The following is a 17,794-nucleotide window of genomic DNA, read 5'->3' as shown; positions in this document are numbered from 1 at the left end:
TGAGTTTAGAACATACTCTTCGATGGGGCTGGATCGTAGGAAAGGTTTTCCTAGGCGATTGGGTAAGGTCAAACCAAGGTAGAGGTTGTGGGAATTCAAGAAGGTAGCGTTCAAGGTCTTGTAATTGGAAGTGTGTATGTAAGAGACATTGGCTTCAATTTTAGTGAAGAAAATCTCTCAGATCTGATGGGAGGACTGGGTGTAGTTTTGCAGTGGACCGCAAAACGAACCAGTATAAAAACCTTGTTGCAGGTTGTATCTTTCCCTTATCTCTTTACTGTTTTAAGTAGCTTTTAATTGCCTATTGTAGCTGATATTTTGAATATACTATTTCTGCCAAATAAAGATCATTTATGTTCATATATATTTGCTATATCATTTCTGTATAATCTGTAATTGGTTGTGTAATTGAGTCATTCAGCAACTGCTAATTCTGTGCAACTTAATCGATTAAGTCATAGCTTTAATCGATTAACTGGGTGATTTTCCAGAATAGGGCTTTGGTGCAAATAGCGGTAAGTGGAAACCACGATACCTATTCAACCCCCCTTCTAGGTGTATTCTGTCACTGATACCTAACAGTTACAGTATTGAGTAATCGGTTACCCAAATGTTCTATCCAACAGTGAATTTAAAAGTCACTTAGAGTAATCGGTTACTCAAGAACGTTGAAACTTGAGTAATCTGTTACCCAAAGTTTAGTAATGGATTATTCAGTTCAGTTTTTGTTGGATAACTGATTTCTCACTCGTGTAACATGTTACTCAGATTACAATAACTTGTTACACAGTATTTTGAAAATTGTTTTATTTAAACTTGAAGTGTTTCAATTTTATTTTAAAAATATTTTGAGCAATATTACTATTATATATTCAATAGTATAGGATAGAAGTATCTATTTAGACTTAGACTAAAAGTCTTGAATATCTTGAAGCTTGAATCTTCATTGTCTTCATAAGTATTCTTTTTTCCTCTTTTTGGTGATGTTGGTGTCTTTATCAAAACCGTGTCAAGGTCAGGAGCAAAGATCTTCTTCACACCAAGTTCACACATCGGATGGTGGAGGAACTTAAAAATATCTCATCTTATAAATAGAAGTACCATTCCTTCATAATTTTTTTTCCCAAGTTGAGTATGTTTTTACTCAACTTTTTCTTTCTCCGTCAAATTCTATGTCGGCGCATTTCTGGCAAATTTCTCTATCTTTCTTTCTGTGGTACTAGAATTAGCACAAGTAGCCAAATCATGGGAATTCCAAGAACTGACACTAGTAATCAGATAGTGGGAAAATACAATTGGCATAAGTAGTCACACTATGGACATTTCGAGAATTGACACTAGCAGTCATATTGTGGTGGGTGTATTTGAGATTGGTTCTTACAGTGCAGTAAGAATTCGATAACATATAACTGAACTATTTTATCCTGGGGACGGCGTGATTGATAGTCTACTTGCATATTTTGGACAGTGTCAGGAAACATCTTAAAGAGAGCAACTCGTCGTGACTTAGCCAGTAAGTTTCATGTCATTTAGAATTGTTGCAAGCAGCTACGGTTACAACAATTTTAAGATATTTCTTACTGCAATGACACTCGTAGAGAATATTACTGGATCGGACAACTTTGACCGTAATAAACCATTTCGGTTTGATGGGACTAATTTGAAACGGTGGCAACATAAGATAGAATTCTTTCTGAATATGAGAAAAGTTGCCCACATTCTAAAAATAGATGTCCTAATAGTGTTGGAAAAATTTGAAAGAAAAAGAGAATGATAAAGTGTGGAAATAATACCAGGAGTAGGAGATCCAAATAACCGAGATTCCAAAGCTGAAATTTCTCCTCGACCATCATATAGCTCTCTAGAATGAAAATGGTTACATTTGTAAGAATTTCATTCTAAATGGGTTATCTAATAATCTCTATGGTTACTACTATCATACAAGTCTGTCAAATTAAATTGGTATATATTTGAGAAAAAATATGTTACTGGGGAAGTTGAGACTATAAAATATGTTGTTAATTGCTATCTCAAGGATCAGATTGAATTGATGATAAATCAGTAGAATCTCAGTCATTGAGAAACAGATAATTGCTCATGAAATTATTTATGAGGATATGCCCCTAGAAAATTAAACTTACAATTAGAGCCTATGAATGTGTATTCATTAGGTATATTGTAAATAGCAAGGCGTACATGTTTTATGACCTTAACACAAAAGTGGTCATTGAGTCTAACGATGTTGACTTCAATGAAAAGAAATTCTTTTTTTAAAGTGAGGATAATGAGAGCACATCAATTAGTCATATACATGTGATTAGAGATAATGATAAAATTGAAGGGTTGGAAATATAGTCTAGAAGAAGAAAGAGAGCAAGAATTGCTAGAGAGTATGAATCTGATTATATGTTTTATATATTGAAGGATGATCCATCAACTCTCCAAGAAACTTTGACTTCTTTGGACGTTGATTTGTGGGAAGAGACCATAATTGATGAGATGGATTCTCTACAGCCTAACAAGACTTGGAACTTAGCTAACTCGCTTCCTGGTTGTAAATTTATTGGTTGTAAGTGGTTATTGAAAAAGGAACTGAAACCCGATGGCACAGTAGGTCGTCTACATATTAATTCCCTACTTGAAATTAAAACACAATTTTCGGGAATTTATGTGGCATCAATAAGATTGTGCGTAAAAACGTGTCATGCCATTTGAACATTTGTATAGTAAATAAGATCTAGATTTTACTAAAGTGACTTGTAGTCTTGAACTCTATCTCGAACATCAAACCACACACAACTTTTTCAAAGATGTATTCTTTAAAGCTCGTGCATTAAAGGTTATGCACGTCTATCACAGTGAACGTTCTATAAATTTATGCCCCAAAATTTCATAGTAAGCAGCCCTCACATCCACATTCGCATAGTTGAGTCTATCAAGAATACTCTTGTAATCTAGATACTCCACTCCAATTTGAATGTAATTTGAATGTAGATCTCATTAAAAGTTTAACTCATCCTTATATCTACCACAATAATCATGCTTCTCATAATTTTATAGCATGTTCATTCTCATATTACTCTAGGACTTGTTATTACTCATTGAACCTGCCTCTTGGGATCTTCATCAGTTATGTGAGATTACCATCATGGGTGATCTTCGTTCTAACAGCAATAGTCCCAAACTCTTAGAAGTATTATGGATTTTCTCTCTAACTAGTTCTTTCGTCAAAGGATCTGCTAAGTTATTCTTAGTGTATGCATGATTCACTCTAATAGCTCCTTTAGAGAGTAAGTCTCTAATAGTGTTGTGCTTACGGCGTATTTGTCGTTTCTTACCGTTATAAAAGTGGTTCTCAATCTTTGCAAAAGTCGCGGTACTATCATAATGGATTAACACAACTTATATTGGTTTTTTCCATAGGGGAATCTTTGCAAGCAAGCTTCTTAGCTAACTTGCTTCTTCACTAGATGTTGCTAATGTTATCATCTCAGCTTTCATAGTGGATTGAGTTAAAATAGTTTGTTTCTTTGACTTCTAAGAAACAACCCCACCAGTTATGTTAAATATATAGCCACTGGTTGCTTTGGAATCATCTAAAAGAGTATTTTAATCAACATTGTTGAATCCTTCTAGGACAGCTGAAAACCTCCACTAATGTAATCCAAGGTTTATTGTTTTCTTAAGGTACATCATTATCCTTTCTATAACATGTCAATGCTTAATATTAGGTATAGTGTAATCAATGGCATACTGAAGGCTACCAATGATGCTAACATACTCAGTTTGTCTTATATATTCACCAGTGTTCCTAAAATTTTGTATACTTAGATCATATGGTGTGCTAGCAAGTTTATAGTCAAGTATTTATATATCTTTAAGATCTTCTCTACATAGTGAGATTGATCCAAAGAAATTATTTCCTTTGACCTAGTAATATTTATACCAAGGATTATATTTGTCTCTCTAAAGTCTTTCATATTATTCACAACAATGATTTCATATTATTCACAACATGAATGTTGGAACCAAATATGAGTAGAGACATATGAAAGTGCAATTGTCATTTTCTGATTTATAATAAATGCATTTGTCATTTTCATTCACCTTAAACTCATTCGAGACAATTAAGTTGTCAAACTTTTTTTATAACATTGTTTAAGTACTTGCTTAAGACCATATAACGACTTATCTAACTTGCAAACCTTATTTTCTTGCATATGGATTACAAAACCTTCAAGTTGTTCCACATAGATTTATTCTTCCAAATCATTATTTAAAAATGTGGATTCATCAACTTTCCAATAAGCTTTGATTCTTTGGATGTTGATTTGTGGCAAGAGTCTAACAAGACCTGACATTTAGCTGACATGCTTCCTGGTTGCAACTTATTGGTTATAAGTGGGTACTGAAAAAGGAACTGAAATCTGATAGCACAGTAAGTCGTCTACATATTAACCCCACTTAAAATTAAAAAATAATGTCCGGGAATTTATGTGGTCACAGTAAGATTGTGCATAAAGAAATTTGTCATGTGAATTGAACATTTGCATAGCCAGATTTTACTAGAGTGACTCGTAGTCTTGAACTCTATTTGATGTACTACTAAATCATGTATCGCACTGAGCAATATTAGTACTCTAATAAATGTTATTCTAGTCGGTGGTGAAAACGTATAGAAGTTCTCTTAGTGTTGAACTCCATTTTGCTTATGCATTCCCAAAGGCATTTTTGCTTTTGCTGCTACCTTCTTTTAGAGTAATTCTAGCATGCTGAAGGAATGGTCTCCACCATTTATTTTTTTTTAAAGCATGAATTTTGGGATACCAACTTAAAATTAATGAAGATATCTTTCCTTGAGCATGCATTTATTCCAAGAGCACAAAATAGTTTCCCTTATCATTCCTTTAGCATGCATTCTTTCCCATTGGGTTTTGTAAAATGCTAAGTCATAACTTAGTATGTTCCTCTTCAGAACATTATGGAAATCAGGATAGATGCATTGAAGTTGCTAGTAATTTTAGGCGGCCGATTCCTCGTGCCGCCGCCGCAACAGTAGGAGCCTATTCCTCTTCATATTACCAACAAATTGGAACATATTTAAGCAAATATATAGAAGGTGTATCTACTTAAATTTTCAGCATGCCAACTTTTCTAAACTCTGCTCTTTCACATGTTATACTGTCAATAAAACTTGGGTTTTTTTCTCATACTGATTTGATGATACCCTTCAGTTTTTAGTTTCTTATAGTGATGTCACTCTATATGCACCAAGTGTGCACTTTTAGCATGGATATATCATGAGGAGGGGAAATGGAAAATAGAGCATGGACTTGCAGCTATTTTAATCATAGAGAATGTCCTCTAATTGATCAAGTTTGGTTCTTGAGGTGATTATTTAATGTATTGTTTTTCATCCAATCATTTCTTTATGTGTCAAAAAACAAAGTTGTCTTAGATATGTCTTTGATATGTTTTACCCCTATGAAATAGGGTCATTTTGTTAAGTACCAAGAAAATAAAAATTCTGATTTAGTCCTTGCAACTTAGGTTATTTTGATTTTGTCCTGGCAGTTAAGTGATCATGTAGTCCTATATAATACACATAAGACGACTTGTGTTACCCATATCAAGATGGCATTTCAGCACTTAACGGATTTCAGCTAATGACAAGGAAGAAAATCAAAATAAGTTATTTTTTTCAACTTGCTCGTAAAGTAAAAATAGTCCGATCTATTCCAAAAGCAACTCCTTCAAAAGGGCAACTCTGATTTATAGGGACTAAAAACATGTTTAATTTAAAAACGTTTTATGAGATATGACATGCTATGGTATTGTATTCTTTTGCAGGAACATGCTTGGGTAAAAGCCAACCGTGCAAAAAACACAACACAGGCACCACATGTGTTCTAAGAAGCTTTTAAGGACTATTTCTAGAGGAGATAAGAAATTTGAAGAAATTAAAAAGTTGGAGTGAGTTTTATGATGCTTTTCCAAGCTTATCAATCACTTCATCAACATCACTCAAATACAGTTTAGTCTTTACCTTTCAATTGTGAATATGAAAGTAATTAATGACTTAAGTTTATCAAAATATCAGTGAAACAAGGATAGTGTCTTTTTAGGGGCTTTTAACTTTCATTATATGTATGAGAAACATAAAATGATAGTGTAAGAGTTTTTATAGTGTCATTGCATTATTTACCATTTATTTTCAAATATCGTTGACTCTTGAATAAAAGTAATACAAATGAATAGTGGATAATATACTAACTGTGTATAAATCTTTACATTGTAGTATCAGTGCATAAATATTATGCTCTATAGATATAGCAGTGAGGGACTTGTGGAAGTATTTTTTGGATTTGGAGTCAGGAATCGAACATTTGACTTTTTGGATTGTCTGAGTATCTAATGAAGTCTTACACCACTAGATCAACGCCTTATTGTTAATAAAATTAATTTATTGAGACAACCGTTGTGAATTATTCAGTTTGAAGACAGACAGCAGCACATCATTAGTTGCCACAAACCAATGTCACTCAAATAGTGAATGTCCAAAAGATAAACAAAAATAAGCTCACAAAAGATTATTGTGCTGTGAAAAAAGATGTGCAAGAGTTTAAATACTATAAAGCAATTCAACAATTTAAGTCATTGGTTTATTACATTTACATTAAATAAGTTTCTTTTTTGAAAATCTGGATTAAGAACATTTACCATTTCAAATCACCAATTGCTTCAACTATTATAGTAAGAATATAACTCCTAGTACCACAAACAAGCATATAGGTAGACTTTTGATTAGAGGTTAAATGGAGAACTGCAAGGAGAATCGAGATTGGTGCTTAGAACACAATATTCGGGCAAACAAACATCGAGTAGATTGGTTGAACAAATTACTAGAATTCGTTAAGCCAATGGTTGAAGGATAACCGAGATGAAGAAACTCAAACCGAAAGCTCCATGCTCTCGCGAGAAAGCAGGTAGAGAGGGAATGACTCCATAGACCTAGCTCACAACACTACAAAGGTGATGAAAAGATGCTACAATTATGTGTATGCTCAGAACTCGCCATTGCACAAGGCAAGTACATAAGCAATTATACAGAATGAAAATTGAAACCAAGCTAAGAAGTAAGGAAAATTGAAGATGTATAGAAGAATTTATTTATATACATTTAGCAATTGAATGTGAATAAGAGATTAAGATTCAAATGCTATTTGGTTTTCTACAATCAAAATGACAAGGCTCAATTCTTGTCATTGCAAATTTCCAAGGATGCAATTTCCTCCTCCATTATTTGATTCATCTTGGCATAAACATATATGTACATCAACCAATTCTCTAACATGTAACACAACTACTCCATTCCACAACCTTTTGATGTAAAAACCTCATCTTCATAGTCCAACAGCACTTCTTTCTTTAACCAAAACACATGTATGCATGAATTGTGATTTGTGAATGTAGATAACAGAAAAAACTTCTCCAAAGTAAGCATTGTTGAGGTAAGAATGTATCAACTTGTAGATAGCGGGTTGCGATCTCTATAAACCTTATCTAAAGGGTTGATATAATCTTACTTGCTTCATAATCAAATTGTTTGATGTTACTTCAGTAAGTTAAACTTGTCAGTTTGGCTTAAGAGCTCCCAAAACGACCACTAATTTGGCGCGCGTATGCGACTACGGCCTTAGCCCACCTCTTGATTTCAGCTTTCAATTTGTTCGAGTCCATGTCTTTCAGCCGCTTCCCTTGCTCCAAAGTCACCTCCCTCGAAGACGAACGACGATCGGAATGTCTTCGTTTTGCTGATTTTTGACCCTTGATGATGCTATGACCATTGTTATCATTGAGAGAGAGAGATTTCTCTATAGACATAGTTGTTGTTTGATCAGCAGCCAGAATAGTTTTTCAAAGGTAACTAGTAACAAAATTAATTATGAAAATGTGTATTGTATGAATTCATATATTTATAAGACTAAAGAATAGTGAATTGTACTAAGACACAAGTAACATATTATTAATATTCCAATACGTGTGATAATTTGTTTTCATTGACTATAGACTTTGTCAAAACTTTCAAGATGGATTTCTTAGCAAGTTTTGATTAATAATAATTAGTATATCTAAGGTTATATCTTATCATATTCCATTTGAGATTTTATTATTTTGTTCTTTTTTTTTTCCTTTTAGAGTTTATTTTCTCTTATATAACAAATTATTAGTATGACTCAAATGACTTAGGAAATTTTGAAGTTCCTTTTTACCCTTTTCTAGAGGATAAACATAGTGGTGTAAGTCTATCAACTATATATTATAATAAGCATCAAACTAGCTGGCATCTATTGGTTTGTGAGGTTGTGTTTACCTTTCAATATTTGATACATTAATGCCCACATCAGTATACAAATATGAATATTTATTTTTATAGTGGTGTAAGATTTTATTAAATTCTTAAATAAGGTAAAAAGTTTGAATTTCGATTCCTTAAAATAATGCTTGTTTAGAAATGTATTCAAATACCTCAAAAATAATTAGTTTTTTATTAATATAGTGATGAGATATTCTTAGTTATACCAAAAATATATATATACAAAAAAAAACAATTCATTGTTCTTCGTTAAAAATGACATCATTGATTAGGGGAATTCTGCTTGAATAGTAGACACGGAGTTAATCTTAACTATGAAAGATAATTATAACAAAAATAGATAGATATGACTATATGCAAATTCATAACATATGATGTACCCAAAAAAAATTCATAACATATGAAAAGGTTGTCAAATTCTTTCCGTGGTTGGATTTGAGAGGTTTCTTAGAACACCTATATGACTTTTTCTTTCACATCAAATAACCATAACATTAAAAATGTAATATTTATGTATTATGCATCATATTAGTTTTATCTAACAACCAATGATAATTGAAAAATAAATGATAAATGACATAGTGACAATATAAAAAGCTTCTACATTGTTAATGCATGTATCTTTTTCTCTAATATTAACCATACAAAATTAATTGAAATTAATGTAGTTAATCACTCTTGGGATACTTGAAATGTGTTATTTTGTTAGTCTCGCATTGGCTAGTATTACAATAAAGTAGAGTATCAATGTTATATATTGGACTCAATTCTTTGTTATAATGTGCACCAGATATAAGCCACAAATAGAAACACTTCATGGGCATATGGGTCCATGAGTGTGTTAGGGTTTGTAATCTGAGTGATTGTGGCCAACGCTGCACAACGATCATTTTCGCTGCACCAACAAGTGGTATCAGAACCGATGGTTCAGTTTGGATATGGTGGACTAAGGGAGAGCTGACCGGAAAGTGTGTGGTACCAACTTCAGGGGGAGATTGTTGGGTTTATTAAAGTTTGAAGTTACATATTGGATATGCAGAAAGGAGTGAAAGAGTTTATAAAAAGTAAAAGCCTATGGAACTAATGTTTCAAGGTTTTAGTTAAGACATGGTGTATCACATATGACTCTTCATTCTTCCTATCCTCAATAACAATAGAACTCTCTGATAGTTGGAGACTCCCTGATCACAGTCTGATCCAACCATCTCAACCAACACTGTAAATATAGATAACAAACATAGCTCTTTTTAGCAAAACAGGTTAAATAGTTGTTTTATACTGATGAAGGTCGATAAGTTAATTTATTCAATCGAAAGTATTTGATACAATAAGTTGGACAACTAGCTAATAAGTATATATTGATATAAAAGGGCTTATAAGTCATCAACTGAAAGATATGTACCAATTTAATTAATTTTTTAAATCATGACTTCAAAATCTGAGTTTAATAAAAAAAAATCGTTTAAACAAATATGGCTATAAACTTATTTTTAATTAAATAAATCTATCAACATCTCTAGTGTGTGGCAAAACACGGTTAACATTTTCAATAGAATTGATTATTCTTCACTCAAGAATCCCATGTCAATTTACAATGTTGTTATTTTTGTCACTCAAGAATCTCATGTCAATTTACAATGTTGATTTTATATGACAACGTGTTCGATTAGGATTTCAAAGGCAAAACGAGCCCCACAATTCTAATAAGGTGTATTCTAAACGAAACCCATGTAAATATAAATAGCATAATCCTATATTCTTAACCAGTACCCAAATATATATACTTGGGGACAAAGTCTCATACAATTCCCTACTTAAATATATATAACAAAATATGCCGATTTTTTTATAGGTAAATGTTAGTATGTTAATATTTATTGTGAGTGGAACTCGTACCTTCAACTTCATTTATTTCACTCTATAATCATTGGATCATCTTATGACTCTTTTTTTAGTTTATTGTGAATGAAACTTGAACCCTCCACCTTATTCATTTCATTCTTTAAACCCTTTACTCTAACCATCATGTCAGCTTATGATCTGACCTATCCTAATTTGAATCTTAAATACTATGCAACCCTTTTGGTGTTTCAGATCAAGGATGGTTTATATCAACAAAAAAAGGAATATTACTCTTTTCCATTGTCATCTATTTTTTAATGTATAATGAAGTTATTTATATTTTGTGCAAGGAAAGGCAAGTTCTATTTTTGCCCCCTTATAAACAATATGCCCTCAAGAAATTAAAAATTAGTTAACTAGTTAAATTAATGTATAATCTCCGGAACTATTTGAGAGTTTTGTGAGTGACTATAAAAGTTTATAACTAGATGCGTGAACTTCAAAATTAGAACTTCGAATTCTCTACGGAATTATTTGAGAGTTTTGTGAGTGACTATAAAAGTTTGTAACTAGATGCGTGAACTTCAAAATTAGAACTTCGAATTCTCTACGAGAGCTTTGAGCAAAAGGTCTAAAGGTTGACCTCCACTAATCAACTAGCAAAATGAGAGAGCTTACAAGCCCGACATGAAAAATGTATTTAAATTACAAGTTTAATTTTTAAATAGTTTTTTGACCGATCACAACTCATAACACAAATAGATATGGTCTCCATGGAAAATGACTAATGATTTGGACAAGATGAACATTAAAAATGATTATTTCATGTTTAAAGTTGATTTTGCAAGAGAAGGAGCTAAAAGGAGGGTTGTGGATGATTTTTTACCATTACATAGTGATTAACATTTGGACCCAAGAATTTGACTTAACAACAATTGTGACTAACACAACATGCTTTTCTATGATTTTTTATCGATTATATAACACTGGAATATGCAAGATATAGACTCTGCTTGCATTTGTATGATAATAGATCTCAGTCAACTAATTACAGGAAATTTGTGTTCAGGGGCATTAGCATAAAGTCGAATATAAATCCATAATGTCACTGTAGTCTAGAAAGGTTCAAATTATTTATACTGAACAAATTATTTATACTATTATGTTGGGATATTATATAGAGAAATCCAGCAGATATAGATATATGTAAAATAACATATCCCTGTGATTTTAGTGTTTGTAACAAAAAACTATTAATAGTGACCACAAGAAATCAATTTATGTAGCCATAATTACAAAAACCATACCACACGAATCCAACTGTTATAGAGGTTTAACAAAACTACCACAATAGCAAAGACTTAGAAAAGGTTAACCAAGTGAAACAAAATCCTACATTTGGAAAACAGAAACTCTTTTAAAATGATTTTAAAAGTCTAAACATATAAGATAAACCCTCAAATGAAAACATTCATGCAGCATCTTGCTTCAAGTTTCTATAAAACTATGTTCATCATGCAAACATGGTAGAACAAGTTTTATATTGAATACTAAAATAAATGTGTTTTCAAACAACTCCAGAAATATAAAATTTAGTTCTAGAAACAATCAAAAACTAGAAAGGGGGAACAATGAGATTGAAATTTCATGAACCAATTCACTTCCTTGCACCCTGCCTGTTCCTCTTCTTAGCACCAGACTTGGCAACTTTGAGGCTTTTGTGAACAACACTCAACCTTGCAAGGGCAGCCTTCTTGAGATCAGGTCTATAGTGGTTATCGGCCACCTGCACCACACGAGAAAATTCGGAAAAAGAAATCAGATAAAAGTAGGACACATCCATAGATATTTAATGCAGTAACATCGCCAAGAAAACAATTCAAAAAACAGAAATTTTCTATATGCACTAAATTTAGTCCTGTATTATAGGAGAATGGCTAATTGGTAAAGAAAAAACAAGCAAATGTCCTTCTGTTAACAATATCAGAAATAGATAAAAGAGAACATTCGAGAGAAACATCTTAATGATAGAAGCTCAGAAGCCAAGCGTAACATGTATATTGCATAGGAGAAACCCACACAGGGAGTCTTCTTAAATGTTAGAGCCTCATCACTGCTGGAAAACTTAGTCTTATTCGCCAAAGTTGTGTATCAAAGGAGAATGATTCAAAACAAACATAACTTTTATAACATAAATTCAGACATGTATGTAGAACAATTGGTTGGCATGAAAAAGAGGGTGCACAATTTCCTCTATTAACAATTTGATATCAGATAAAATAAAATAAATACATTAAGGAGAGAACACATGAATGTTAGAAGCTCAGAAGCCAAGCGTAACATTTATATTTCATTGAAGAAAACCAACTAATGGAATTTTCTTACATGTTAGAGCCTCATCACTGCTTGGAAACTGGAAACTCAGCCTTCTTGGTGAAGGTTTGTACTCAAGGAGAATGATTAAGACCAAATATAATTTTCGAAGAGAACTTAGATGGTTATATTAGATGAAAATGATTAATTCTTCTAGTAAAAATAACATCATGTCAAGGAGAGCAACAAAATATGATGGGAAATGCACTTTTCAATGATATCTAAGCTCAGAAGCCAAGCGTAACATGTATATTTCATTGGAGAAACCCACATAGGGAGTCTTCTAATGTGTTAGAGCCTCATCACAGCTGGGAATCTCAGTAGATTTGGCAAAGGTTCAACAATGTATATTCTCAAGGAGAATGATTATGACTAAATAATGCATGTAATGGAGGGGATTGGAAGAGGAAACGAGGGCAAGATTTTTTTTCTAGAACAAACATACAATTTGGGAAAGATCAAAAGAACATGTTCGTGATATACTTCTTAATGATATAAGCTCAGAAGCCAAGCGTAACATGTGTATTTCATTGAAAAAACCAAATAGGATTCTTCTTATATGTTAGAGGCTCATCACCGCTGGAACACTCTTAATGACAAGGGATTGAGAATGTTTACTTATGCAGAAAACGGTCAAAAACAAGTTCTGGTACATTCATAAATCATAGCAAACAGTCTTTTACAGTGCAAGCCATAGATCCCAATAAATTATCTTATCATTTAGGTAGGGAAAAAACAAAAATTCCAACTGCTGACAATCAACATGAAATGCAATGAGCAGAATGTATTCAATGATATTTTTCAATAAACAATTCACAGATACAAATTAACACTATGAAATATGAACCCAGCCAACAAAAACATAAATCAAAACAAATAAGGTCATATTTCTGAAATAGGAACGCAATCAAACATCATAATTAAAACACAAATCATTCAGCAGAACCAATTCAATAACAATACCTGATTTTTCACAGCCTTAGCAATCCTCCTGAAATCCTTTTTCAAAACAGATTTGTGAACCAAAGCAGAAGGCTTGTTTTGCTTCTTAGTCTTAGTTGTAGCCAACAACACACCCTGATCTTTACCATTAGCTTGAATGGTAACAGTTTTCTTGTTGGCCAATCCTATCAAACAATAACAAATCTATATTTAACCACATAACAATTAAAATGCAATAGTTTATACTCTTATCAATGTAACATTTCATCAATGAATCCACAACCCTAACATCAGATTTATCTTCATCATATCATCAAAGTCTCAAACTTTAATACTACCCCAACTTCAACATCAATAACAGATTTCAAAATATTTATTATTAAAAATAAAACTTTCAAAGATAAAATATCCATTCCCATTTAGACCAACAAGTATTAATCTTTTGAAGTGCCCATTTTCTAAATTTCATAGATTATCATCAGAGACGAGATTCCACTTCAATTAAAACTGAAAATCAAACAAAATAAACAAAAAAAATGAAGATACCTGAGTATTTGTAGGAATTGAGGTTGTAGAGATTGTTGGGTTCTTTGCTGAATTCAATGCTCTGAGAGCCTCTTCCAAATTGTTTAACCAAAAAGGAATTGTTCCTCTTAACAATCTCCCACACGAGTTGGCCTGGTACTGTCGCCATTTTCTTCTTCTTCAGCTGCAGAAGCGGTGAACAAATAGGGTTTCTTTCAAGCTTTATATATAGTGCTATGGTGAAACCCTAATTTCACTAGACCGGTCCGGTTCAACCTATTTTTCGGTTTATTGTATTGGACTTAGGGTTCAGCCGGTCTAGCCCATTAGGGTATGAGAGTTGAAAATTGACAAACAAAAAAATTATAAAATAAAAAATTAATCATACTCATAGGCGCCTTTGTTATTGGGAAAATAAATATGAAAAAAAGTATACAATATAAGAATGTTATACAATGTTATTATATAACTTATTGTTAATGTTTAATCATTATTAACTCTTCAAAAGAGAAAATTAAAATGAATAATAGATTATGTACTAATTATATATAAATATTTATACTAATAATACATAAATATTACATTAAAAAATAAACTTTGTCCATGTTGAATGTGGGGATACTGGTTAAACAAAAAAATAAAGTAGGGATGTAAAAATGTCAGATTACTTATTTGTTTATTGACCTTAAATAAGGTATAATGGTTCGCCTCAGTTTGCGTATTTTCCATCGTCCAAAATAAACCTTTTATGAAATGTTTAGTTTGGTTCATTTGTACATGTTAAATTTTCTTCATGGGTTTATGTTAAAATAGTATGAGTAATGTTTGAAATCTTCTTGATGAAACAAGAAAGATAAAAAAGAAAATATTATTCCTTGAATATTGAATAAATGGATAAACAAAATTACATTGTATCATTTATATAAAGGATAACCAAACTAACTAACTAACCAACTAACAAAAACTCAATTATTTTAACATTCCCCTACAAGTTGGAACGTATTAAGCATTCCAAGCTTGAAGTAATTGTGTTGAACACAATGATATACTCTAATACCTCATCTTGTTGGTGAGTAAATCTTCATCTCTCAGTCTTGAAATCTGAATGTGAAGCAAAACTAACGCTTAAGCACCATAGGCAGAAGCAACTTCATCCAAATTTTAACCATTTATTTTGACAAAAGCTTAACTAACCAAATCAATCATAATGGATGAAAGAGAAAAAATAAAATGGACCTCAAGTTTGATCACAATATGTTGCTTCAAAGAAGAAAAAGTACACACTTTAACAAATTTGTGTATTTAATGAGAGAGGTAAAGAAAATAGAGTAGTATAAAAAAGAGATAATCGGGGTAATTGATGAAGAATTCATCTTTAGTAAAATCGTAGCCCAAAAATAAGAAGGGCAAGAAAAGAAATAGAACAAACTATAACAATTGGAACTTGATTTAGAAGGCATAAAAGGGTGGCCATAATATGGCAAGCATACAGTACAATTCAGTGTCATGTGTGTGTACATAACTAGTAGGATACCCGTGCATTCACACGGGTAGTAATGTATTTTGCATGAATTTAATTAAAGAATGACATTATAATTTGTTAATAAAAATATTACGGAGGGTTACCTCATAAAATATGATTTCTATGTATTCCGATAAGCTTGAAAGATGATTTCCAATATTTTTCTAACACGAACTTTGCTTTAAATACATGAATTTTCATTTTAGTGACAACCAATCTTGTACCATTACATAGTCATTCATACTGGTCTGAATTCCACAATAGCATTATTAGAGTTCCAACTTTCAACTTAATCTTATAATTGGAAAGACCGATGGTTGTAAATGAGTTTAAAAATTCAGAAGTTAGTATGTTGAATGCTTCATTTCATTAGTTTCAGACATATCAACTGAATCTGAACTCGGGTATTCATTTTTCTCTCTTAGTCATGGATTAGAATATTTATTAGTATAAATTTAATAAATCTATTATGTCAAACGTAATGAAAATTTAAAGACAACTAAAAAAATCATTTGGAATTTTACTCAGAACATATTCATTGATTTAGTATGTAGTTGATGCAAATATTGCTCTAGATTGTAGAAGTTGTTCATCTTTATAGTGATGTTGTAGGTCTGATCAACAATTGCACAAATTGTTCTACCTTAGCTTTTTGTAAGCCAAAATAATAGAATAATTAAATATAATATAATTCATAATCAACAATTTCAAGTAATAATTGAATGAGATAAATAACATTGTTGAAATATGCAACTGAAATTTGATATTTGTTTATATGTCTACATTAAAATTGCAAGATGTGAAATGGAACTTTAAAGAATTACAAAGTTGTGAGATATTTTTTTAATATTTAGGTTGATAAAGATCAGAAAAATATCTATTAAAAATCATATCAAACATGTTTTGTTTAAAACATAAACACTTGTGAATTGAACACAAACAACTAACATCAGTAAGCAAACATTGACTTCTTACTAACATGAGATTGATGGGGAGAAGAAAAAGTTTGATCATCTAATCCATTTCAATAGTATCATTAAATTATAAGCAAATACATAAATATGAAACTATCAAGTTTCACCACCACAAAACATTAAAAATAAAATCATAATTTCATAATGGCAGAACCTTTCAATCTAATTTAGTTTTTTTATGAAGTTTAAGGTCAATTTGCATTCTTCATATATAATTTTCACCATTGTATCCAAAGCCAATAACAAAAGTTATTTCATTTTGTGATATAAAAAAGTCATCCAAGTCCAACATCTCGTGACATGGACATTAATTAAACATCAACATAAATAAAAAAACAAAATATCATCAGCCTATTCAACATAAATAAAAATGTGTAAAAAAATTTCAAAATGAGATAATACTTTAGGTACTACAAAATAATACTTTCAAGGTGAGATAGAATGATACAACATATATGCTAGTATAATAAATAATGTTACATTAGACACAATAATACTTTTCGTTTAATGAATAATACAAGATTAGGCTAAGTAACCCAATAGATTGTGCAATAATCCAAAGATGAAACAAACTTGAATCTTGTTGTAGATTGCTTATGCTAAGTATACAATTTATATAATTAAAAATCAAGAAGACATGTTGACTTGCAAGGAAACCAACAAATATGTATATGTTATTTAAATATATGGTTAAATGAATATTATCGGAATAAAGTAATGTATAAAGTGAATATATCCCGAATATGAAATGTTGAATTTGTAAGAAGGTAAAGCACTATACAAAGGATGAGGAGTAAGAGTAAGTGGATCACTCCTCATAAATGTGATTAGGTAAGGAAGTAGATAGAAGAAGAGAAAAACAAAAGAAAAAGAATATAATCCTAACATTTAATTTAATAAAAAATTGCTTATTAGAACAATTACATAGTTCAAGTATCTCAATTGAGTTGTACCCAAAAAACTTCTACTTGACAAAGATTTTTCGTTTGGAAAGTCATGTCTTTAATAGACAATTTCAATTTCAAATTATGATTTTCCCAATGATATGCCCATAAACATTTTTTTGACAAAACTTGGTTTCCCAATTTCAAATCATATGTCTATAATCTCATTTAAAAACTTGTTCTTTTCATAAGCATAATTTTAGACAAAACTTGATACTTTATCTTTTTAACGATGACAATTTTCTTATTGCAGCTAGTTATAGCAGAGTCTCCATAAATTCTAAATTCATTTTTG

At 31.3% G+C, this 17,794-nt stretch overlaps 1 protein-coding gene across 1 annotated transcript; it reads right to left on the bottom strand.

The window, feature by feature from the left end:
• On the bottom strand, positions 11,666-14,279 carry LOC109347842 (60S ribosomal protein L28-2-like). Its single transcript, XM_019587930.1, has 3 exons — positions 14,081-14,279; positions 13,556-13,719; positions 11,666-12,005 (listed from the first exon to the last, which is right to left on the bottom strand). Exons 1-3 carry the CDS (start codon positions 14,226-14,228, stop codon positions 11,877-11,879), a joined length of 441 nt encoding a protein of 146 aa, XP_019443475.1. The 5' UTR covers positions 14,229-14,279; the 3' UTR covers positions 11,666-11,876.

Source organism: Lupinus angustifolius, chromosome LG05, assembly GCF_001865875.1.
Source record: "Lupinus angustifolius cultivar Tanjil chromosome LG05, LupAngTanjil_v1.0, whole genome shotgun sequence".
Lineage (NCBI taxonomy): Eukaryota > Viridiplantae > Streptophyta > Magnoliopsida > Fabales > Fabaceae > Lupinus > Lupinus angustifolius.
This window is presented reverse-complemented; position numbering and strand designations above follow the sequence as displayed.